At 39.9% G+C, this 24,279-nt stretch overlaps 1 protein-coding gene and 1 long non-coding RNA gene across 9 annotated transcripts in view; one reads left to right on the top strand and one right to left on the bottom strand.

Moving 5' to 3' along the window:
* DST (dystonin) overlaps positions 1-24,279 on the bottom strand; it is a 489,005-nt gene that overhangs the window by 105,165 nt on the left and 359,561 nt on the right. For all 7 annotated transcript variants that reach the window (XM_029945269.1, XM_029945267.1, XM_029945266.1 and 4 more), the window contains 11 exons: positions 22,855-23,088; positions 22,151-22,417; positions 18,475-19,023; positions 17,255-17,431; positions 10,420-10,543; positions 6,996-7,204; positions 6,051-6,368; positions 5,404-5,570; positions 3,659-3,815; positions 2,641-2,767; positions 279-341 (listed from right to left, as the gene is read on the bottom strand). In XM_029945269.1, the coding sequence (XP_029801129.1) occupies positions 279-341; positions 2,641-2,767; positions 3,659-3,815; positions 5,404-5,570; positions 6,051-6,368; positions 6,996-7,204; positions 10,420-10,543; positions 17,255-17,431; positions 18,475-19,023; positions 22,151-22,417; positions 22,855-23,088 (2,392 nt within the window). The remainder of the gene's footprint in view (positions 1-278; positions 342-2,640; positions 2,768-3,658; positions 3,816-5,403; positions 5,571-6,050; positions 6,369-6,995; positions 7,205-10,419; positions 10,544-17,254; positions 17,432-18,474; positions 19,024-22,150; positions 22,418-22,854; positions 23,089-24,279) is intronic.
* LOC115296792 overlaps positions 3,020-24,279 on the top strand; it is a 35,586-nt gene continuing 14,326 nt past the window's right edge. The window contains exons 1-4 of one of the 2 annotated variants that reach the window (XR_003911052.1): positions 3,020-3,092; positions 4,370-4,477; positions 18,927-19,049; positions 20,710-21,073. This is a non-coding gene — a long non-coding RNA (uncharacterized LOC115296792). Of the gene's footprint in view, positions 3,142-4,369; positions 4,478-18,926; positions 19,050-20,709; positions 21,074-24,279 lie in introns of both variants that reach the window. The other variant, XR_003911051.1, reaches the window with a different exon arrangement.

Consider the following 24,279-nt stretch of genomic DNA (forward strand, 5'->3'; position numbering starts at 1 on the left):
AGGAGGGCACTTAAGGGGAAGAGCACTGGGTGTTGTATGGAAAACAATTTGACAATAAAATATTATGGAAAAAAAATAAATCTATAAAAAAAATTGCATGGAATGTTACATTAACATGGCATTTATGGAGAAATGACTATAATAGTAAATAATACCATTTTAAATCAAGGTTGAAATTTTGATATAACTACAGTTCATCTCTAAAGATTTTCTCTCAAAAAAAGAAAAAACAAAACCAAAGTTACTGTAATCAATAAGCACTTAAAGTTACCATTCACCTTTATTTGCCAAAATTTCTTGAGTATCTGTGGCTGTTCCTTCACCATTTAGTATTACTCCACCTGCAAAAATATTAACACTGAAGTAAGTCATAGATTTCAATAGGATTTCTAAACATTAACAGTAGATGGCATTCACTCTAACCCCATAAATAGTAGTCATTTACAAATGTTATTACTATTTGAAAATGCAAACTACTGATTCAATTTCTAAATCAAATAAAGGTCCAAAATTTTAAGAATTCATTCTTCAAGTGGTAACATGATCACTTTAAATACTAGAGTGTCGATAAGTTTAGATTAATACATTAATCTTTAAGTATTCATTATAAAACAATTTTGTGATAAAATTGCTTTATTGCTAATTTTAGTGATAATGTCCTTGAAGTGCAAAAGTTGCTCACTATGTTAAGTGTGTTACAGAAGCCTAAGTGACTGACAGACAAATCCTTACTGAAGGATTTGAAAATTGTCTGGTACAGTTACACAGTGTTATTATGGGTTTAATGGAAGCAGAATGAGGTACAAAGACATGAAAAGTTAAAAGTAAAACAAACACACAAACCCTATAACTAAAACCCACATTATGTCAACACACAGAGAGAGGAGCACAGTGGTGAGAAGTGCCTGGGCTTTGCTGTGTGACTCACCTGAATTTAAATCCCAGCCCCACTAATTACCATCTGGGTGACTGGACATATTAATCACCACCTCTACCAAACTGGTAGAGATAATAATACCTAATTTGCAAGGCAGTTAACTGACTGCCTAGCAAACAGGAACTAATCAGTAAATAGAAATTATTATTCCTCTTTAATTATATAAACATCCAGCCTTAGTTCCTTTTTCATAAGCAGCATATTAAAAAACTCAACTAGACTTTCTCATGTGAGTATGCATTGGCTTCCTATCTAAAACACAGAGACACTTCCCCAAACTAGCCATATGAGAGCAAGATTAAAACAATAATATTTAAATATCTAAATCTTAATCTAAGTTTTGTCTCTTAAAAAAAAAATCACACATTGGCACTTTGGTTGAAAGTGAATATATCCTGATGATGCTCAGAAATGATTTCTACCATGCTTGTTAGTTATCAGGAGTAGGAAAAACACTTTTTTTTTTTACCTATTACAAATATAAAGTGGACATTAAGAACTAAAAAAACAAAGAATTCCTTTTCTAAAAACAAAACAAAACACTTGACATTTCAGGAAATGTGATTAGAAGAGAAAGGAGAGGTCATCACACCATATATAACATAAGTGCGCCCTGAAATGGGGTTAATAGAGCGGAATAAATGGTTGAGAGAGGCCCAGCAGGAACACCAGTCTCACAAGAGGGGCAGCTGGGGGGCTGGGCGGAACCGATAAACCAGAGAGGACACTCAGAGATTCTCAGAATAAAGACACAAGATCTGCCTTCGTCTATTCTTGGATTAAAAAAAAACAAACACCACCACCAAACCACAAAGAAAACAAGAAAAACACACACTGATTTTAACAACATAAATATGTTTTAAACTTAAAAGCATACCCACAACATAAATTGACTGTAGAATCATTACTTATACATGACTCTCCCCTTCTGTTAAGTGGCTCAGTCATGACTGCAGTTTAGATATGCCGATTAACACATTATATAATTGTTTTCCGTACAAAGTAAAGTAGATAATAAAGTAGATGGGATTTTTAATTATTTGTTTTATTATTTATTTATTTTGAGAGACAGAGAGACAGCAGAGCACCGGAGGGGCAGAGAGAGAGAGAGGGTGAGTGAGAATCCCAAGCAGGCCCCGCCCATCAGTGCAGAGCCAGACGTGGGGCTTGAACCCATGAACCCTGAGATCATGACCTGAGCCAAGAGTCAGTCACTTAACTGAATGAGCCACCCAGCCACCCCTAGGTGGGAACGTATTATTTTTTTAAAGGAGAAATTCACTCTCCACAAAACAACTGCTTCCTTCCTTCACCTCTTTTCCAGGAGACCAGACTCATTTATCATACATTTCAAAAAGAATTTGAGCATCTCCATTAACTAAGGTAAAAATCAAATTGGAATCTTCTCTTTCCTCTTCCCCAATTAAAGCCCCCTATTCTTACATATCAATCTGGCTACATTTTAACTGTAGGCTCTAAGAAAATGAACAGAAGAGGGATCTGAAATTTGACTAGTACAGATACTCCTCTGTGTGGGGAGAATTCTTTCAGTGCAGGTATATACATGCCATCTTTCTTGTCACTTTCCTTTTATATTTCTGAGCTTACTTTATGCATCAATTGAAAAACTAAGGTAAATAAAAGTAACAAGGGTGGACCCGATTGTCAGGGGTTTGGCCATGGACCGTAAGTGAAGCGCATACCTGATTTAACCGCTGCTATTGCCTTTGCAGGGGTAGTGACGGCACTGATTAGGTTACACAGTGAGAGCCCACTGTGGTTTACTTTCTGAATCTCCGGGTGTTTTGAACTCCACTTCTCTTGTAATTTCTTGAGATATAAAGACACATTATTTTCCAGTCTTCATAACAGTTTCAAAGTTACACATTATAATTCAATTTCTTAAACACATCTTAAAGCAATGATGACAGTGGGTCCTGATTCGTGGGGGCGTGGATAGAAGAACAGGCACCATGCCTGTGTGACTGTTAACACTGTGCCCAGGTCGTGGTGAGGAGCGGGGTACGGTTCATCCTGCATTCTGCTCCTAGCACCGTGGAAGTCAGGCTCTTTCTAGCTGCCATGAATTCCAAAGTAACTGTCAACTGTCACTCCGAAAACTGTACTCAGTAACGGCCAAGTTACAAGAAGAAAGGTACCAGAAATGATTTTTTAAAAATGGGAATTCAGAATTCTACTTAATAGTGAGTTTTAATCATCAAAATTTCAATGAAGTTTTAAAAACATACCTCTCCACAAAGTTGGAGTTGGGAGAATTGCCATAACGGGTCATAAGTTTTATGATTGGCACTAGTTGACAAAAGACTTGTACACTATTTGTCTTCAAATACTGGATACAGTGAGGTGTCTGAGCTAGAGTTACCTGCTGAATTGAAGAGCAGGGTCTTCTGTATGACATCATGAGAAACGGTATAAAGACTGAAGCTAACTAGAGATTTGGTGGGGACGGAAACGTGGGTACTAGGACAGTCAGCCACCCACTAATAAATCTCTTTCAAAAATCAAATTAAGTCAAAGTCTGTGCTTTTCCTCAGAAGGCTAGAACTATGCTGTGATTTCCAAGTATCACCAAAATATACCAAACGTAAATAAGGATCTCACTTAATATGGTATTAGATAAAAGGAAACCACTAATATAGTCTTTTAACCTCTTATGACTCACACAGGCAAATAAGAAATTAGTATTAGATAATGATTCACCTTAGTTTCTTCCAAACATTTTCCTAAATCTTCTGCACCAAAAGAAGGCTGTACAATAGGAACTCTTTCTGTTGTTTCCTTTATCCATGACTTCAATGACTTAACAAGGACTTGGAAAGCATCCATCTGTTCTTGACAAGAAGATACAGCTTCTTTTCTGGATAACAAAAATTAAACAAGAATTTAAGCCACAGACAAAATACTCCAAAGAAATAGTTACTAATAAATAAATAATTATTTGTGTATCAAGCTTACTATTAAGAAAACAAATCTTCCCCCATGCACACTAACCCATGATAAACGGAGGAAAGGACTCACAGATCCAAGTGAAATCAGCTAAACTAGTTTATTCCTCAGGCACACTCCACAGATAAAATTAGGAGCAGTTAAGCAATCTGTAACCCATGTGGTAATGGCACTCTATAATGCTACATAAACTCTAAGGTTATATAAACAGTTTTAGTATTATTTAGAGGCAGCAACCTTTGATCTGTTCTCTTTATATGGTGCTTAATGCCAGCGGGCACAGAACTGGCAGGGAGACATTTACAAATCACTGACATGAAGAAAACATCCCACCACCTAGCGGTTTCTATACGACACTACAGTCATGCTGGTGGATGGATAAACCAGGTGCTTCTGAGAGTACAAAGTCTCCAAACATGAGATGAGACCTGGGTACAAGAACGGTAATGACTGCCTCCCCCACAGATACTCCGAATGCTCCCCAGTGAGCCATGTGGACCTTTCTGTACACGAAGCACCTTGGAGGGAGGACATATGCCCAGCACATGAGCCGCTGTGAGGACATCCCATTTGGTAGGTGGGGGACCTGTGGATGGCATGTGCACATGTGCATGGAGGTGGAATAGTGACACGGAAGAGTCCACTGATTAGCTGGACTAATTACCGGTGACTACATGGTTTTAAAACTGGGCCTTTCTGAAAGCAGAAACAACCTAGGGTAGACCTGGGAAAATCACGACTATTGCTTCTGGGCAATGTGAATTAAATATTATGTGACAAGATGGAAAAGGTAGCTCTGGAAATAGTATAGATAGCATTCAAAAGTTTTAGGTAGCGAATTCTGAAGAAATACAGAATAGGTAAAAGATAACTGTGTTCTATCTTTGTGGGTTCTTTAGCAAAACCAGATGTATATTCTAAGCTAACACAGTATCAGAAATATATAAAAGTCCGGCACCACGTTTATTTCTGCACAGCTTTTTAGCTCAACTTAGGTTCATTTTCTTGTTTCTTGTTTGTTTGTGGAATTATTTCTCTCTACAACTGTTTAAAAGGTAAAATATTTTACATTTTTTAAAAAGGCCATCAAGAGCTATATTGAAACTGTGCATAGCTTCTGAATTGAGCCCAAAAAGCAATGAGCCCTGAGCTATCTTTCAAGGTTATTTCTGTTTTAGCAAATAAAATGGGCTCTTTGCCAAAAGCTTCAGAGCCTATAGTGACTTTAGGTTATTTTCAGTAAAACACTACCACCACTGTTTTTCTACCTTATGCTTTCTACTTTTAGGAAAGAAGTACCAAATTCCCTTCCTAAATATTTTAACAAAAATGCTCTTAATTTTAATAGCAAAAAATTGTGTCCGTATGAAAGCACTTACAAAGTAGCCCTATGCTTACCCTCAAGTTTTACTTCAGGTATCGACATAAGCAGAGAAAAACAATTCATTCTTTAATAAGTATCAAGTAGACTAAAATCCAATTTCTTAAAGGGTGCTTACTTTTGTTTGATGGTCTCTTCCATTTCCTTGAATTTCTTTGACAAATTATTTGTTTTTTCAAAAACCAGAGCCTTATCACCTGGCAAGCCATGGGTGGATATCTCCTTCAAAAGACTGTGCAAAACTTCAAGATCTTTCTTGTGTTCTAGGAATTCAGAAGTTGATTCCTACAAAGGATTTCAATAGTTAATCAATATAAGACATTGCCAGGTCTTCAGAGAGCATTCTGCCAAGAGGTATGAGTAGAGAGGCTCTACTCAGAATTTAATAGAATGATGGTCCTGCCTACGGTCAGTACTCTAAATATGAATAAACGTGCAGGCGGGCTGTTTGAAAGAGAACACGGTCAATTTATTTAATTTAAAAATGTACTCTTGATACTCTTTTTGTGGGTTCTGGCATATAAGATACTTTTATTATCTTTAATATGTGCAAAGTGCATTTATGAGAAATAGTGTTCATTCTAATCAATGAGCAAAAGGTTTTAAGGAGAAGATGGGGATTTTTAAAGAACAGAAGCATAGATCCTTACTAATATATCAGCAATTAAAATGACGACTGTGAATTATAAGTCTGCCAATACATGTATGAGCCGGTCTTAAATGTTAACACACTTGATCAACCTCGTGATATTCAGGAAGACATACCTGCATATATTGAGACAATTCAGTCACATCTTTTCCTGGCACATCTGTGTCAGTAAGAGCCTGCGTTTTTGTTTCTAAAAATGTCTGGAGCTTTTCTGAGAGGTTCTCAAAGAGTTCTACTTTGGTTTTTAGCTCCTCCATTTTGGCAAGTTTTTCTTTGTGTTTACGACTTGCTTCTGAAAACCGAACAGACAGGTCTTTCATCTTGGCCTGCAGTGAGGATGCAGTGGATGGATCTGATGTCTCCATAAATTTCTTCACCTTTTCATTCATGGCATTTATACTGCTCTGACGACCTGCAATATCCTGTTCCAACATCTGAAATGAACCAAATAACGCACAGGTTTTGTAATGATGTTTACAAATAAAACATCACAGAGTGTTAAAAACATTGCTATCCACAACACCACGAACTTGAACCACCTGTGACTGAGGCAAGTTAACTGTTGGGACTGACTGACAAGTCTGCTCTGTCCCCTGAGGAACACAATACCAAATCTCTTCAAGAGAGACTGGACAGCAGCTGGCAAGCTGCCTGAGCTAGGCAGGAGGCGGCTGCTACTCAGCAGCCCCTGGGATCTAATGGAGCCCAGGGATTATCCATGGTCCTCAGTTTTAAAAGGCTAGACAACAACAAGATTGATCTGATTAACCTCATGTGCAGCTGGCCGAGGCTGTGATCCACACGATAGGGCTCATGTATGTGTAAGCTCTCTGTAATGAATTACACTCACAGAAAAGTATACAAAGCTCTCTCCACTTCTTCACAGAAAAACTGTTCTGACGCATGTGTCTTAGTGCAAGCAATACTGTCCACAGCTATACTCAGGAAACCCCTTTTTCTATATCTTAAATTGATCTTAAAGCTACCCCTCCTTGGGACTTTTTAAACTGTTTTTTTTCTTTTTCCTTAAAAGAGTGTGTTTTTTTTTAAATGTCACTTACAATGTTTTTACTGATCACATCCTGAAGAGCAGCAGAGTTTAAGGGCACTTGACCTTGTTCTTTCAGAGAACTTTCCACACTTCCCATCCAATCCAGCATTTCATCCAGGCCATCCTGCACACTCAGTGAGCGGGTCAAGGTTATCTGGAGTTTTTCATTTCGTTCATTAACAGACTTGGACAGATCATCATATCTCCCAACAATGTCATCTAGTCCAAAGAGATCAGGAAATGTTAGCCACAAAGTTCTCTTTGCCCTCTTCCTTTTCAAAAATCCACTAAGGTGAGTCACAAAACTTCCGCACCAAAATTAGAAAAAGGAAAAAGTTTAAATGATAAATTGAAAATGTATAATCAGAGCACCGTCTAAAAATTTAAAAAAAGAAGGAAGGGGTCTCAGTGGAATATAAATAACAAATTCTTTTTTAAAAAATAGTTCATACATATGTCATCTGCAGCTGAAAAGAGATTTTTGGATGCATAAATATTAGAATTGCCCCAGAGAATGCTAAGTGGTCTAAACAGCTACTCTTTGGAATAAATACTGGTTCTCAACCTGACATTTCAAATTAGTCACACTCGATAACTATACGGGGGAAGAAAAGGTGACAGTCATACACAGCTATTCTCAAGAAACAATTCATGGCTATAAAAAGATTTATCAAGAATTACCCCTCAAATATAAAAAACGATCTCTCCCATGTGCACATATGTATTCTCCCACTCCTCCCTCCCTCCCTCACACACACACACACACACACACACACACACACACACACACACAATTAAGCTTTTGTCATCCTTCACATCCTAAGCAGAGTACTCAAATGCATAGAAATTGACAGATGAAAACATAATGAGAAGATAAATAAATATAATCAGAAAACAGATAATGGAAATTCACTTAAAATAAGGAAGGTTGAGGTTATGCTTCTAAAATATAAATAGAATGTATTTGAAAAGTTTAATAGCAAAGGGGAAAAATAAATGTTAACAGCTTGACCTATCTCAGATGACATTAACCTTGTTTTCAGTTAAGACGCTCAAAAACAGCCCATTCTAGTCAATTTTTCACTCAAATATAAAGTTCTATATTTTAACATCCTACATTCTGTACTGCAGACCAATGAAAAGTTCAAAGAACAATGATTTTAAATGTATTAATCTCTCTGGAATAATCATCAATTTTCACTCACTGTCCAATAATTTGAAAAGTATTTTAATTATTCCTGAATGCTTTAGTTGGATGCACTGTATGTTCAGTTAGCAGAAAACTTTGACCTGAAACCCCTCTCCAAAAGTGAAGTACTTTACACGTTGTGTTTGGTCCATGGAACACAATCTATATAAGCAATATTTCTCTTTGACTGTTTTAATAGATAATGAGAAAACAGTTTGACAAATTTTCACCAAAATGAAAGGTTAAGTGTAATTTAAAGAGACAGTCATGCTCCTGCCAGAGAACAAAATGAAACCCTGAGAATGTGGGAGCAGGGGGGCGGGGGGGGGGGCTTGGGGAGAGCACTGAATATGCACCAAGATGCTATCAGCAGACAAAACAAGCAGCAAGTTCAAATACAAGCCCTCCTTGAAAGTCACCAGAGACTCTGCATCGCAGGTGGTGAGTGATGAGCAGGAGAACTGCTTCTCAAACGGGCAGCTCTGCCTCAGCAGGGTGACACCGCACTCTGTTTAGCCTTGATAAGTGATTTCCACATAACAAACACGTCTTGAAGGTTACCATGTTTGTGTTTCTTAGTGATCAAACACTGTTGTTGAAGTAAATTCTTGCTTTAACTAACAGAATATTATTATAGAAGAAGTTACAAAACAAAATCTACTATAAAAATGTTATTTTTTTTAAGTGGTTGGTTTTCTTAGAGGTCACATAGATCTCAGAGAAATTCCTCTCTATCTTAAATACATTTTGGGGCGCCTGGGTGGCTCAGTTGGTTAAGCGTCCGACTTGGGCTCAGGTCATGATCTCACGTTCATGGGTTCGGGCCCCGCCTCGGGCTCTGTGCTGACAGCTAGCTCAGAGCCTGAAGCCTACCTTCAGATCCTGTGTCTCTCTCTCTCTCTGCCCCTCCCCTGCTCATGCTGTCTCTCTCTCTCTCAAAAATAAATAAAAACATTAAAAAAATACATTTTCACATATTCCTAGAAACTTATCCCAGGTAAATGTTTTAAGTCTTAAATAATGTATAATATATGGAGTTTTAAGCTAATAAAAATGAGACTATGTACACTTAACAGTATGGAAAATGTCAAAATGCCTCTGCAAACAACAGCAACACATATAACATAGCCTTTCTTTCTTCTCTAAATCTCTATGTCCAAGTCTTTAAAGCAGTGGTCTCAAATGTGGGATGTCAAAATGGTACATTAGCATATGGAAACACAATGTTAGAACTTCTGTTTATATTTTTTATCTCATACTATAAATTTTATGTTTTTGTGTTCTGTAATTATAATACATATAATGTGACAAGACAGTAACATGTATAAAACTTACAAATACATGTGCATATATGAGGATATATGCTGAAAATTATTTGATAGAGGTGCATGATCAAAAAAGTTTAGACATCTTTAAGAATGAAAAAAACATTTTCCTTCTGCAGAGTAGTTTTAGAAAAGCAAAGTTTCGTCCTTCTCTTCATCTAAAATTTCTGCTCAGATGTTAATTCACACTTTCTTTGGTGTGAAAACACATGTCCAATTATCTTACGAAACATTTTTTTTATTTCACGTGTAGAAATATATAATAACCTGAAACCATACATTAAATAGTATGAAAGGCAGCAAAGTCAAAGCAAAACATACAGTAAGACAGCTAACATTTATTGATACCCCACCGTGCACTTACTATAAACTAGACACTATGAGTGGATACAAAGAATAACATGCAATAGCTCTTTCCTCTATGCTGACTTTTCTAAATGCTGACTCTGAGAGGGCATAAAAGCACCAATATAACTGGATACAAGTTTCTAGTATCACCAAAGAATTGGGGCAACTGGAACCCTGTGAGGCCCCTTAAAGGCTTCTGGAAAGTGGAGAGGTGGCAACCCTGGTTTAAAGCACATCTCTAACCCCATGCTCCTGCTTTCAACAAAGACAGACCCTCCAATGAGTCTCTTTTGGCTACAGGGTTAGAGTCTAGCTCTGCCCAATGCCATCAACCAAAAGAATCTGAAGTTCTACTTCCTGAGACGAATATTACATGTTTTCTAAAACAAAAACTAAAGTTTAAATATACTCCTCTCAAAGTACACAACCCTCACTCCCAGACCATGTCTCTTCCCAGACTGAGAAGCACCATTTCACGGTGAAAGGCCATAAACAACACAATATACACCCGTGAACATGTTCTCCATATAGGATTTACCTGGGAGAAAGCGAATAAGGAAATCAACACTCACCCAGTGTTTTCTGGATATCATTCTTGGCTGGAAGTAAAGATCCTCTGGCATCTAAAAGGACTTCAGCCGTTTTTTTCAGTTTCTCCACAGCCACCTGCTGGTTTGATATCTGTCCTTGCAGAGCCTGGAGGATTGAAGGCCTCAATTATACCCAGTAGGACTAAATGATATATTTCCCATATAAAAAAACTGCTTACAGTAAGACAGTTAAATTGGACAGAATAATCTTTACATCATTGCAAACTTACTCCAGAGTCCTTAGAATAAGGCCAGCTATAAAGTGGTGTTAGCAAAGATGTCAGCCAGTCAGGATAATACACTTCAATCTTGAAATTAACCCCTGAGCATATGTTCATGATACTTGGCCTGATTCCTGATCTTGCAGCCCGCTAACCCTAGGTCCCCTTTAGTCCCCACTTTGAACCTTCAGAGGAAACCCTTACTAACCATCAGGAAACCACAACAAAAATCAACCTGCACGACAAGTAACCTTTGGGACTATTTCTGACTCCAAGTAAGGAAATAATTAAGGATTTCCATTTCAATATAAAGTCATGTTTATTTCTGTTTATTCAACAAAAGTTACTTAGCATCTAATAAATCTAAAATATCTTGCTACATTTGTGAAGATTAAAAACAACAACAACAACAACAACCCAAACAAACCACACAGACACAAAGCTCACCCACAGGGATCTTACAGTCTATGTTAGGAAGTGGTAAGTGCTAATGGAAACTGAGAGGAGGAATAACTGGGGAGGGAAATGAGAGCCACCTCCATGGCAGTGAGACTGAGGGAGGTCCTAAAGAAAGTATGGACTGAGGCATGCAGGAGTGGAGAGGGGTAACACTTAGTCCCCTGCAGAGTGAACAAAGGTGGGAACAGAAACATCCTAAGAAAGGGGAGGGTCCCAACCAGTTAGAGAACGTGCATGGGTGAATAAACAGTACCAGATTGGGAAGGCTTCAAATGTCTGCTAAGGAGTTTACGTTTTACCCTGCAGCAATGGAGAGTTATTCAGGCTTTTGAGTAGGGGTTGATTTGCTCAGAGTTGTCTTAAGAGAAGGCTAAATTTGTAGCACTGTGTGGAATAAATTAAATGGGTAAGAAACGAAGAAGAGACACCATTTAGGGGCAACTTGAGCAGTAGGGAGTCCCTGTTCTGGACTGCGAAGGTAGAACTGGCGGTGGAGTAGGGGAAGGTCCACAACACCTGATAACTGCTGTCTAACACCATGCTCTGTGATCCGGTAGCCACCAACTACATGGGGCTTGTTAAGTTTAAAATTAATTGAAATTAAATAAAATTAAAAATTTAATTCCTCAATGTACTAGCCACATTTCAAGAACTAAGTAGCCAAAGGTGAGGAGTGGTTACCATAATGGAGAGATTATAGAATATTTCCACTATCACAGGATGCTCTATGAGACATCACTGCTTGAGGAGGTTAGGGACAAGGGAAAAGATGAGAGAAATATCCCAAGTTTTTAAGCCTAGGTAATTAATGGAATTCTTAAGCAAAAATGGGAGCAAAGAAGAGTTTGTTTGGGAATTTATGACTTCAAAGTGCTCTTAGGACCCTCATATAGAAAAAAAAATCCAGGGATGCCTGGGTGGCTCAGTCAGTTAATCATCTGACTCTTGATTTCTCAGATCATGATCTTGCAATTCGTGGGATCAAGCCTTCCATCAGGCTCTGCATTGATGGTGTGGAGTCTGCTTAGGATTCTTCCTATCTCTCTGCCTCTTCCCCACTTGCACACTCTCTCAAACATGAGAAAAGAATTTTTAAAAACGAAAAAAAAACCCAAGTAAAGTTGGAAATGAAGTTGACTCTGAACACAGGCTGGAACTAGACATAAAACACAGGAAGCAAAGACCCTTGGTGTGACTGCTAGGGGAGAAAGCAGGAAAATACCAGAGAAGGAGGCCATAAGGAGTCACAGAGAGTTCTTCTATATAAGTGATGAGAAGGGAAAAAAGAACAGATATCACCAGGGAGATGAAAATGAGCATGGAACAACTCTGTCCCCAAAAGTTATAGGAAGAGAGAAAGTAGAAAAGGTTACCAATGTCATCTGCTTCAGAAATTATACTATAACCTTGGATCTGCTGAAGAGAAGCCCCCATTTCTCTAAGCAGATGAAGTTCAACAGCTAGGACAAAGAGAGAAGAAGTAGAGGCAAGAACACAGATAAGTCTTGCAGAAGTTTGGCCCTGCATTCCTAACACCTCTGACGTAGCTGTGTCCAAATGGGCTGACTGTCCACATGGGCCCCATGCTTGGCTCTCATTTCACTGGAGCTACTCCGAGCTCCTCTTCCAATCTCACATTAGGATTTCAAATTCAAATTCCCTTATGTCCATCTCCAGATGAACTCATCCCTGGCCATGGGCCCAGGTTTCCAACTGCCTCTTGATCATTTCCATCTGGGTGTAAACAGTCACCACAGCCTCAGAACGCTAAATCCGAACTCATCATCTCATCCCCTACACCTGCACTTCTGGTGTTGCATCTGGTGACCCAAGGAATACCTCCAAGGCTCCTCCTGACTCTCCCTCAACCCTCCTCTACATGCAAATCCACCACCAGAGCCTGACAACTTTACCTGCTTAATGGTGGGGTCTTTTGTTGTTGTTTTTTTATTTATTGTTTTAAATCAGACCTCTGTTCTGTATTTCTGGAGCACTGCAATATAATCTGTTACTCAACTCATAAAAGCATCCTCACTGTGCTCCCTGTCTCCAGTCTCTTCCCTGATAGAGCCTCCCCAATGTGTTCTACCTAAAATACATACTGACTATAACACTCCTCTCTTTACAGTCTCTGAGTAGCTTCTCAAAGCCTTTATAAAAAAGACAAACTTGAGTGTACTCTAAAAGGTCCAATGAAATCTATTCCTTAATTCTGTCTTCAATCTCATCTTCCACCTCCTGTCCTAGAAATGTCCAACAACACAGCTACATTTTAGCTCTTTGCTCAAGTTGGACCTAATGTTTAACATCTCTACATACTAATCTTCTCATGCATCCTACCCTTCATTATCCTGAGCCTGGTTCCGATTCACCCCTTGGCAGTCAGCTGGTAAGCCTCCTAACTGTGTCTTCACCCCTAGTCCTACTTACTCCCTGCAGGGGCTCCCATAAATGCCCTGTGTTTGTCTCTTTACTGCGTTTGTCTCTTCTCTTAAATTGTAGCCTCCTTGAAAACTAGGAATTCATTCTATTCAGCTTCCTTTTATCACTGCCTAGCACAATGCTTGGCACATCACAGGCCCTGGAAAAAAGTTTCTAGAATAAATGAATGAAAAGTAAATAAATAAAAATATCAGGTATAAGATCCAGAAAGATCCTTTTCTGTTTTAGCCTCATTTCAGACTAAAACAAATGCCTATAGACAACCACAAAAATTTCCTCCACTAATTTTTATACTCAAGAAAATTTAAATGACATACGGGCAAAGTCCCACTAAGCTGTGGCCCACATGGAATTTTTGATCTGTATACCAGATCCTAATGTTGTTCTAAGAGGCCAAAGAATCTGTATCAGAGTGGATCTAAGAAATTCTTCCAGGCGTTTAGTTACAGAAAGTATAGAAAAATTCCTCAGGACAGGAACTTTACCTAGAACCAGACTGAAGTCCAAGACACAGCTTGCTTGCACTACACGCTTATTTAAGAGATGGGAAAAGGTTATGGATACCCCCAAAAATGTATTTTTTTAGACTGTGAGCTCTCCAAGGGAAGAGGCAGGATTTCAACATCTTTGTGTCTTCACAAAACCTAACACTGGGGCTGGCACATAAATGTCTACCAAATAAATATATGTAAAAGTTTTATGAAAACATCCAATACCAAAGATGGCCCTACCTGACAGCCTAAAACTTAGAAATGGATTGCAAAAGAAGCATTTTTTTCTGCCCCTCTCCTTTTCAAAACATCCCATGCCTTTTCTCTACATAATTATGTTCATGAGAGTCAAAAAATTTTTAATTCCTAACATGCAAGGATAGCAGTGGTTTATGATACTGCTTTAGGATAAATCTGCAAATTAAAATAGTCAAAAGGGTACCATATATAGTTTTTAATGTATCTCAATGACATTAAAATGGAAAAGAGCATCTATGACAGGAAATACTGAAAGATTATGACCTTGGGCCCCTTGCCTGGACCAGAAAAGTGTGACGTTTGTAAAGAGCACTTGGCTAACTCATGGAAGATTCCTGACTTGACACTATCCCTGATGAGTGCAAGCCTCGAAGATAGAAAGTGCCAGGAAGCAAGACCTAGCTCCACACTTCCTCCCAAACCCAGGCCTCTCAGCTGGTCCCCAAATCCTGTCTTTCAGTGCCCCATATGGGACGAAACTTTACTTGGGTTCAAGGATTTTCCTGGAAGCAGATCTTGAGGAGGTCATTACAGCTCTGGTGTCAGAGTGCGGACAGCTCAGCTCACAGGCATCTGAATAATGATGCCAATGACAATGTGCTATTGGGAGATTTATTTCACATGAACTGGCTTGCATACCCCCAAATTACATTATCTGTCCAACAGAATGTGTTAGTATTGCAAATGTAGAGAAAACAAAATGTGTTAGTCTTCTGTGTTTATATTACTGTTAAAGAAAAATAATTTTACATGTTAATAAAAGTGAAAGAAATGGAGACTACCCAATCCTCATAAAAATTTATCCTTGCTACATGCTGAGATCATCTGTAAGGAAAAAAATGAACGTATGCCAAGAACAACTTTAATTGCATATTTAACTTTATAAATTATGCTATGGCTTAATTAGAATTTATTCTCCTTTGAGATATTGTTCTCCTCTTTACTATTTCTTTGGCTGTCTTCTGACTAGAAGAGCCTTCTTCCGCAGCACATACCAAGTACGTTTTCCTGTTTTAGAATTAACCCATGTATCTGTTTCACTTAAAAGCCATATAGCATTCCTTGGGGTTTTTTCTTCTTTTTTTGCTCAAGTTATAAAAAAAATTACTTTCATATAGTGGGTAATCAGTGTGTTATTTTTATTTCATATACTTTCCTATACTAGAAATACCTACTTTTTTTAATGTTTTATTTCTTTTTTTGAGAGAGTGTGAGCAGGGGAGGGGCAGAAGGAGGGACAGAAGATCTGAAGAGGGCTCCTCACTGACAGTAGTGAACCTGGTGCGGGGCTTGAACTCACCATCTGTGAGGTCATGATCTAAGCCAAAGTCAGATGCTCAACTTACTGAGCCACACTGTCTTTTGACATGTAATCAAGCGGGACCTGAAAACTTCATTAAGACAGATGTGTTCTAGTGCTTGTGGGAAAGGAAGGAAGGAAGGAAGGAAGAAAGAAAGGAAGGAAGGAAGGAAAGAAAGAGTAAAAACAAACCAGCCCAGGACAGATAAGGCACATCCAAAGGAAGGAAACAACCCCTGGAGGCTATACCCCCGCAGGGACGCAGACCTGGAACTGGACCTCTCCCTGGTGCCTAATGTGACCCTGGGGAAAGAGAGAAGCAGCATCCTCCTCTCCTCTCCTCGGGGCACCTCACTTCCCTCCTCTCATCCCACGCTTCCCACGCCCATCTCTCTGTCTTGGCCTTACCCTGCCACTTGTCACTCCAGGGTGTGGCTTCCAGCCAGACGCGGCCAGGCTCAGGCAATAATTAACATTAGAGCACCTGTTTGCATTGTTAACAGCACAACAATGGTTTTTTAATTCTATAACTAACAGAGGCAACTGAATTCTCAAAGATAGTTGTTTAATAGGCAATATAGTGTTTACTTTCTAGCTACAGCAGCAATAAGTGCCACCCACCTGCTGAAAGGAAAGACAGAGCAAAATGAAACTTTCAAATTCAAAGTTATTGGTCACATGGAGCAGGAGTAAAATACTTCAAAAACTATCTCACTGCATTAACAATTTGAAATAGGCTTTTGGGTACGTGGGGGGCTCAGTTGGTAGCGCTTCCGGCTCTTGATTTCAGCTCAGGACATGATCTCCCAGTTTGTGAGTTCAAGCCCCATATTGGGCTCTGTGCTGACAGCATGAAGCCTGCTTAGGATTTTTTTCTCCCCCTCTTTCTCTCTGCCCCTCCCCCTTGCTTATGCACTCACTCTCACTCTCTCTCTCTTAAAATAAGCTTAAACACTTTTTTGAATAAATAATATATACATTAAATTTAAGATACTCTCCCATTGTGGGTATCCTGAGACTTCTCCAATTACTCAGTCTGACACCAAGCCTGCATTTTTGAAGAGCAGGTAGACTTTATGAGAACTGTGCTAGGTAATAACTGAAGTTTATATCTCTAAGAATTACGGGGATACTCAATAGGAACACCAGTCCTGGTCTTCAGACCCCAGATGGGATAGTGACATCCATTCTTCCTTTTCACCTGTTCATTCTTGAACTAGTATTTCCTGAACACCCACTTTGGGCCATGTACGCTTCTAGGCTCTGGGGAGATAGCAATGAGCAAAATGGAGAAAAACACACCTGCCTTCATGGAACTTACTGCAATACCCAAATAAAGACATAGAAAAATAAATAAGTGGCCAGGGCAATACTGATTTTTCTTAGGGAGGAGGGAGTAGTGGATGTAAGCCACAACAGCAACGTCCAACAGTTAAACAACAGGGGGGAAAACAATCTCATTAGAAAGAGAAACGAATTGGATGGTGAATTAGAGTTGCACCTCCCTTTGGAAGGACAAGTACTCTTCCCACTCTTTACCCCCTTCCCTACGTGAAACTATCACACAACTATGGGGAAACGGATGGCTTTCAGTAAGATGACGTTGATCTCTAACTTTTCTCTGTCTCTCTCGCTCTCTCTCTTACCTTGGTCTCTTCTAATTGCCTTTGCAGATTTTTAGGGTCCACAGCAATGGGTTCAGATAGGTGTTTGCTTGCTGTGACCTCGCAGGCCTGGAGCCCAGAAAGAAGTCCACAAGAGGCATCTTCATAGTGTTGATATTTATCCACCAGGTCTTTAAGATTATTCCCAAGGACATTGCACTAAAAAAAAAATCAGGAGAGAATAAGGGTAGCGGATTAAAATCCCACTATCTTCATATGTATTAAAAACCTTAGGACCCATGAGTAATGCAACTTGGAAAACACCAGACTTCAACCAAAGTTAGTGAAACCTACAGGACTAAGATTTTTCTCCTTTATATGAAGAAGCATCTTCAAAAAGTAACAATGAAAACAAAGAGACAGTCCTAGATTTATACCAATTCAAAAACATATTTAGAAGAGCTGGGTCTTACCCCAGAAGGAAGGATTTAGAAATCAATCACCAGAGGAGGCTAATCTATCAGGGCACATTCCCAAGTTTTATACACCATATGTACCATCCTGTATTTGATGGAGAGGTTTTCAAAGTGCTTATAATAAATCACTCATATGTTACACAAGATTGATGTTGCACAAGACGGGCACATAATCTACATCAGAATGAAGCAAAGGCCGATAATCAATGATGCTCTTCAAATCATCGTGCAACGTGGCCAGTCTGTTCAGCTTATACTGTAAACAGGGAAATGTTCTCTTAGTTTTGTTTTGTTTTTAAACAGAACTGTTTTTGCTTGTCCACTAGAAGAAAAGCTGAAATAGTCTGTTAGCCATTAAGTAATAAAACAGTGCACTGATTAAAGATATCTGCAAAACAAACAAGTGTCGTATTTGTGACGGGAAGCATTGGAGATGAAACATCACCTCCCAAGCCAGAGACGATGCAAATTAGCAAGCCAGGCTATGGGCTCAGAACCAAAACATAAACGCCGCCTGGTGGTCAAATTAGATACTGGTGTCCTAGAGGACAGGCTGCCCGGAAAGTGCCTCTCAACACACTAAGCAGGCATAACTTCAGGCTCCTAATCTTTAAACACCTTGGCAGAAGTAAAGCACATGTATAAGAAAAAAGGAATGAGGATGAAACCACCTTATTTCCTCTGCTTCAGTCCTTAGATTTCTTGCTCTAATTCCAAAACAAAAGTTAAGAGGGACAGGGTAAAAGCTCTAGTCACAGGCTGATCTTCCCTTAAAAACAAAATTACCTTAGAGTAGAGAGACCTGAAGCGGTCGGTGGCATGATCCAATTTGCCCTGGACTTCTCTGTGGGTTGCAGAAGTATCGATACTGTCCTGGTCAGCCTTGCTACTGCCACTTCTCCTGCTGCAAGACTTGGCCGCTTCTAACACTCTGTTTCCAGAAATTGTGATGTACCTCAAGTCCCCTTTGTGAGAAATGACGTCTTCTGAGAAACTCTTCTGCCGCTTGAGTTTGGTCATTAAACCACTGAGGTCGTCAGCACCTGCTTCCAGGTTTTCCAGCTCCTGCTCCGACTGCCGCAGCCAGTGTTCAAACTCGCTGTAATCGGCATCGAACTTTTCCAATTCTTCCTGCAGAGAATGCGTTAATTTCATCTTCTTCTCCGACTCGGCCAGTGCACTCTCATAATGGGTTTTCAGTTCCTTCATGTTCTTCTGAAGTTTCTCTTTTTCCTCAGGAGACAGATAGTGACCCTGTTTCTCAAGCAAGGCTTGTGCAGACTGAGTGGCCATGAGGACTGCTTGGTGCTGAGAGACGATCTTCTCGTGGTGGGCCTGCGTGAAAACACATCAGCCGTGAGGTCAGGGCAGCGGTGGGGTTACACTGAGGTGTGGGGAGCCCAGGGCCGACAGACCTAAGTGGTCCACACAGGCCAACAGTGTGCTTCTCGTTAACCTTGTCAGGGTGCACAAAACGTCCCTTATTTCTGAGGAAGTTTCCAATCTTCTCTAGAAAGGACTTGGATAATCACATAGCACAAGTACTATTTTTGAGAAGTTTGGAAAAAATGTAATGAGATTCTCTTCCACTTCTAAAACAAGCATCTGCAGTAGGATCTCATTATATTCAGTGCTTCCTAACAATCACCTTAAAGGGACTGCTAATGTCTTCAGCTAATTATTGAGCAGATAAATACAGTATTTTATTAAGAAATAATCCTGAAAACACATACAAATAAGAAAAAAGAGAATTTGTTCCTTTTAAGGCTATAAAAATCCTGTGACAACAATTAAGTGAGAACAATATACACTGAGAGGAGCCCAATGAAATCAAAGAGAACGCCGGCGCTCCTTAGCATCTCTGGGCCTCCGCTTCCTGCGTGGGGAGAATGAGACAACTACCCTGCAGGTCATGGGTTTGCTGAAAGGAGGACATGACGTCACCAGTGTCGAATACTTGCTGAGGAGCCTGGCACGGGCCTGGGGTTAAAATCCACTCTGGAGGCAGAACACAGAAGTCCGGCAGGTGTGCTGCACACAGGTCACAGGTGTGCAGCTCTAGGGCTCTGCACCTGTCAGAGCAGCTGGGGGGGGTGCAGGTGGCTGGGGTCCCTTTCTTTCCAGTCATAGCAGCTTCTTCCATTCACCCCAGTACACCATATAAATGTGCAAAATGGAGAAGAATCCTTTTGGGTCATTTTCCACATCTCTCACAATGGTTTACAGAGAGCCAAAGGGGCTGAAAACATTACCCCCAAGCTCCTTGCTTGGCTGTCTCCCACCCTACTGGAGGCACGCCAATCTCTCAAATACGACCTCCACCCCTATCTTATTAGGCACGTTAGGACCCTCTCCTCTAGTTGCTCATGTCTAATGGTTCTTCCCACGGGGCACCTGCCCGGCAACCCGCTTCCTCTCTGACACGTCCCTTCTAAGTCTTCACACAAATCTCATCCTCTCATGCAGCCCACTCAGACGATCCTATTTCATGTGGAAAAGTGGCTCCCAACGCCACACTCACCCACCTGTACCCAGCTCAGCAAATCCTCACGCCTTCTAACATCCCGTACTGCGTAACATTTAGTTACTGTCTGCCCTTTTATCCTCACTCTCTTAGTGTGCAAACACCACGACAGGGACTTCCATTTGCTCGATGGGGAATCCCCAGCACCTAGAGCAGCGCTGGCAACAAGGGCTAAATAAGAACAACTATATGCTATGAGTAGACAGGACCAAGAAGCACTGCTGTAGGACGACTGTTCACTTACAAGTCCGATTCCCATTAGTCAGCTGCGAACAGACACATTAATATTTGTATTCTCACCATCCGTGACAACGTTGGCCACACTGTGGGCAAAGATAAATATGTGTGAAGAGCGTTTCTCCAACACACACAATGTGTCACTGGCCTTTGAAATGTAACTACATACTACCCTCCAGTGGGTCTTCTGCACACAGTAGGTTAGACAGACATATAGAACACCTTAGAAACTATCTGATCCATCTCCTTTCTTTTACAAGTAAGAAGACTCGGGCCGAAGGAAGAAATGCCATGGCTGAGGATATGTGGCACAACTAGAAAGAGCCAGAAACAGGCCCTGCGGCTATCTCTCCACTCTGCCAGGACTTCAGGAATTCCTACAGCCCTTTCAGAGTTCCATATCCTGAGAAGCAAAAGGATCAGAAGGCAACCCTCATGCAGCGAGGCATCTTTATGTCTCGATCCACCCACCGGTATTCTTCACCCCTTGCGTCAAGTTACTAACCTTTCCTGACTTCTATGTAACAGACTCAGAAGGCGTTCCTAAAGGAATTCATTAAATTTTTCATTTTAAGAAATAATTATAACAAGGTTCTATGATAGACCCTGGAAACCATAAAAACAGTTAAGTACTTCCACTTTTCTTCTTAATTTAGATCTCCTGTAATATAAAAACCTCCTAGATAGCATTCTATTCCAAAGACTCCAAAGACAAGGACATGGAGAAAAACACACAAAACTGTGTAAGTACCTCAAAGTCCAGTCATCTGCCTATAAAAGCCAAATGCTGAAAGAAAATGATCAATAGTGTGACACTGTGAAAAAGGTTTTTTCCAAAGTTGCCTTTGGTCCTAGAGCAGCATTACTGTTCACTTCAAATCCCAGTCACACCCTGAATTTTTAGAAGGCTTTTCACTCTTCTCAGCAATGCTCTTGACTGTCAAGACGAGCTGAGGGTAGGGGAGAATGTGAGAGAACACTGCAGACACAGAGGAGAACTCAGCAGAGCAACTGAGCTCATGGCCTGGTTTTAAACCCAAACTCCATCCCTCACTAGATGTATCAACTTGGGCAAGCGACTTCCTTCTGTAAAGTTAGTCTCCCCACCTGAGAATCGGGGCTAGGATGTAGCCCCAGAGGGAGCTGGGCGGACTAAATGTGTTGAGATGGAAAGAGCTAACAAGAGTGCTTGGCCCATCGTAACTGCTCTATAAGTATCAGCTTATTACTATTTCTATCAATTCCTTAGAAGTCTGCTTCACTTAGAAGAATGTCACAGCTAATGATTTATTTCTCATTGCTTTTGAGTTACTTAGAGTTCTCACAGTAACTTACATTTGACATGATGGACCTAAAAAATAGGACTTTACTCTCAATGGTCATTAAGGGGTTTTTTTTAATGTTTATTTTTTTTATTTTGAGAGACAGAAGGGGAGAGCAGAGGAGTGGGAGGGGCAGATAGAGAGGGAGCGAGAGAATCCCAAGCAGGCTCCATGCTGTGAGCGCAGAACCCAATGTGGAGCTCAATCTCACTAACCATGAGATCACGACCTGAGCTGAAACCAAGAATTGGATGCTTAACCAACCAAGCCACCCAGGTGCCCTGGTCATTAAGGTTTTGAAAGGTAACTCAGGTGCCCCTCTCTTTAACAGACCTGAAAAACAGAATTGGACAACATCACCGTGTGGAAAACAACCAACCTTAACTTTCTGGTATTGCTGGTTCAGATTCTCCTCAGTAGCTCCAACTGGTCCATCAACATCAGTTTCCAGCAAGTTACCATTGACTTCATCCTCTTCTCCCATCGCTGACTTGCCATCGCCTTCTTGAAAATGAGTCCCGTTCTGCTCAATTACCTGTCTCTGTTTCATCCCTGCCCTTTCTGAATCTTGGTCCACATTTGACAGCCAGTCCAAAAGGTTTTCTATTTTGGTTTTGCTCTCTTCCAGCTGCTTCACAGCCGCAACCTGGGCAGAGAAAGTTCATAGTAGGTAATCTGAATGCGGGCCGAGGCACTAGTTTTAAGATCACTGAACATCAGAGTGGGGATACTAAAAGCTGACACACACTGAAAACTGAATGCAGTGAAATTAAACCTTACAGCAACAGGCAATTACTTGGCAGTTGCCACTGTTCTTAAAAATTTTAACTATAATTGATGAGTCCTCATACATTTCCCAGGGAGAAAGTCCTAGAATCCCACTTAAAATTTTTTAAAAAGTTAAACAAAGCCAATTCTTCAAACTTTTGTAGTATTTGGTCAATTATATAACTGGAAACGCAGAATTCTAGTCTCTGGTGCTCAGCATTGCTACTGCTGCCTGAGAGCACTTAGAAATTCAAGCAGCTTTTACACTAATCGTTTTCAACAAAGCAACAGTGTACCATATATTTGAATAAAGACCTTTTCAGTTTCTTCTTTGATTGCTGTTGTCACAACTTTATCCAGCTCCTTTTTTGACTGTTCTGCCTTCAGATTAAGCTGTTCACACTTTAACTTGGCTTCATTAAGTTTCTGCTCAATCAAAGCCTTATCTTCTCGTGACAGCTTTTCACCATTCTCTTTTAAGAAGTTCTCTGTATTTTTCACTATTTCTGCCAAAGCCTGTGCACTTCCTTGCATATCTTTCTGTAATTCCTTATAACACAAAAGAAAAAAAATTATTAAATGATTACCTACTTAATTCTTCCAGAGTTGTAGTTCTAAAAGAGGGTGTGAGCAGAGGAGAATCTAGCATGGATCGCTTGAAAAAGCATAATCGATTTGAGTTGGTTACTTAAATCACAATATTTAAGATAATTTGAAATCTCAAACAGCATTACAGAAAGGTGTGAGATTTTCATATTCATAAAGGGTTATGATTTCTAAAACACTGAAAATAATAACTTTAATAATATAATCTACATAAATTTGCACACACCAGGTATTTTTACATTATATGAGCATATTTGTAAGAGCTTTTAAATACATGGTAATATTATTTATTCAATTTCTAAACATTTATTTTTTTAAGTTTATTTTTCAGTGAGAAGGAGAGTGAATGCATATGTGCATGCATGAGCCAGGGAGGAACAGACAGAGAGAGGCAGAGCGAGAATCCCAAGCAGGCTCCACACTGTCAGTGCTGAGCACAATGTGGGGCTCAAAGTCACGAACTGTGAGATCATGACCTGAGCTGAAATCAAGATTCGGACACATAACTGAGCCACCCAAGCGCCCCTACATTTAAATATATTATCTCTAGTCAGGATAAAAACAAAATAGTTCTCCAAGTGAACTATGATTAAGTTTTCCTAAACCCCAGAGCACTCTACAATGCAACGTTTGCTTCTTTGCCCCAGCTGTTAGGAAGCTCAAGATTATGATGTCTCCTCAGAAGTTATAGCTTCTCTTGGTCTAGATTTCTTTATGGAATTTTTATTCTTTTCTTCCTCCTTTACTTTACACTTTCATTTTCCATATTACACTGTTTTGAACTTTCATATTATTTTTCCATATTTTTAATTTCAGCCTCATCATATTATTCTAAGAAGTACTTGATCATGATCTCATGGGTCAGGAGTTTGAGCCCTGCATCAGGCTCCACACTGACAGAATGGAGCCCACTTGGGATTCTCTCTCTCTCACTCTCTCTGTCCTTTCCCTGCTCATGCTCTCTCTCTTTTTCAAAATAAATAACTATAACTTGAAAAAAAGAAGCACTTGAATTGAAAGAGATACTATTTAGTAAGCCACTACTATGTGAGCATGTGGATGGCTCAGTCAGTTAAGAATCCAACTTCGGCTCAGGTCATGATATCGTGGTCTGAGTCCAAGTTCCGCATCAGG

This window comes from Suricata suricatta, chromosome 7 (genome assembly GCF_006229205.1).
Source record: "Suricata suricatta isolate VVHF042 chromosome 7, meerkat_22Aug2017_6uvM2_HiC, whole genome shotgun sequence".
Lineage (NCBI taxonomy): Eukaryota > Metazoa > Chordata > Mammalia > Carnivora > Herpestidae > Suricata > Suricata suricatta.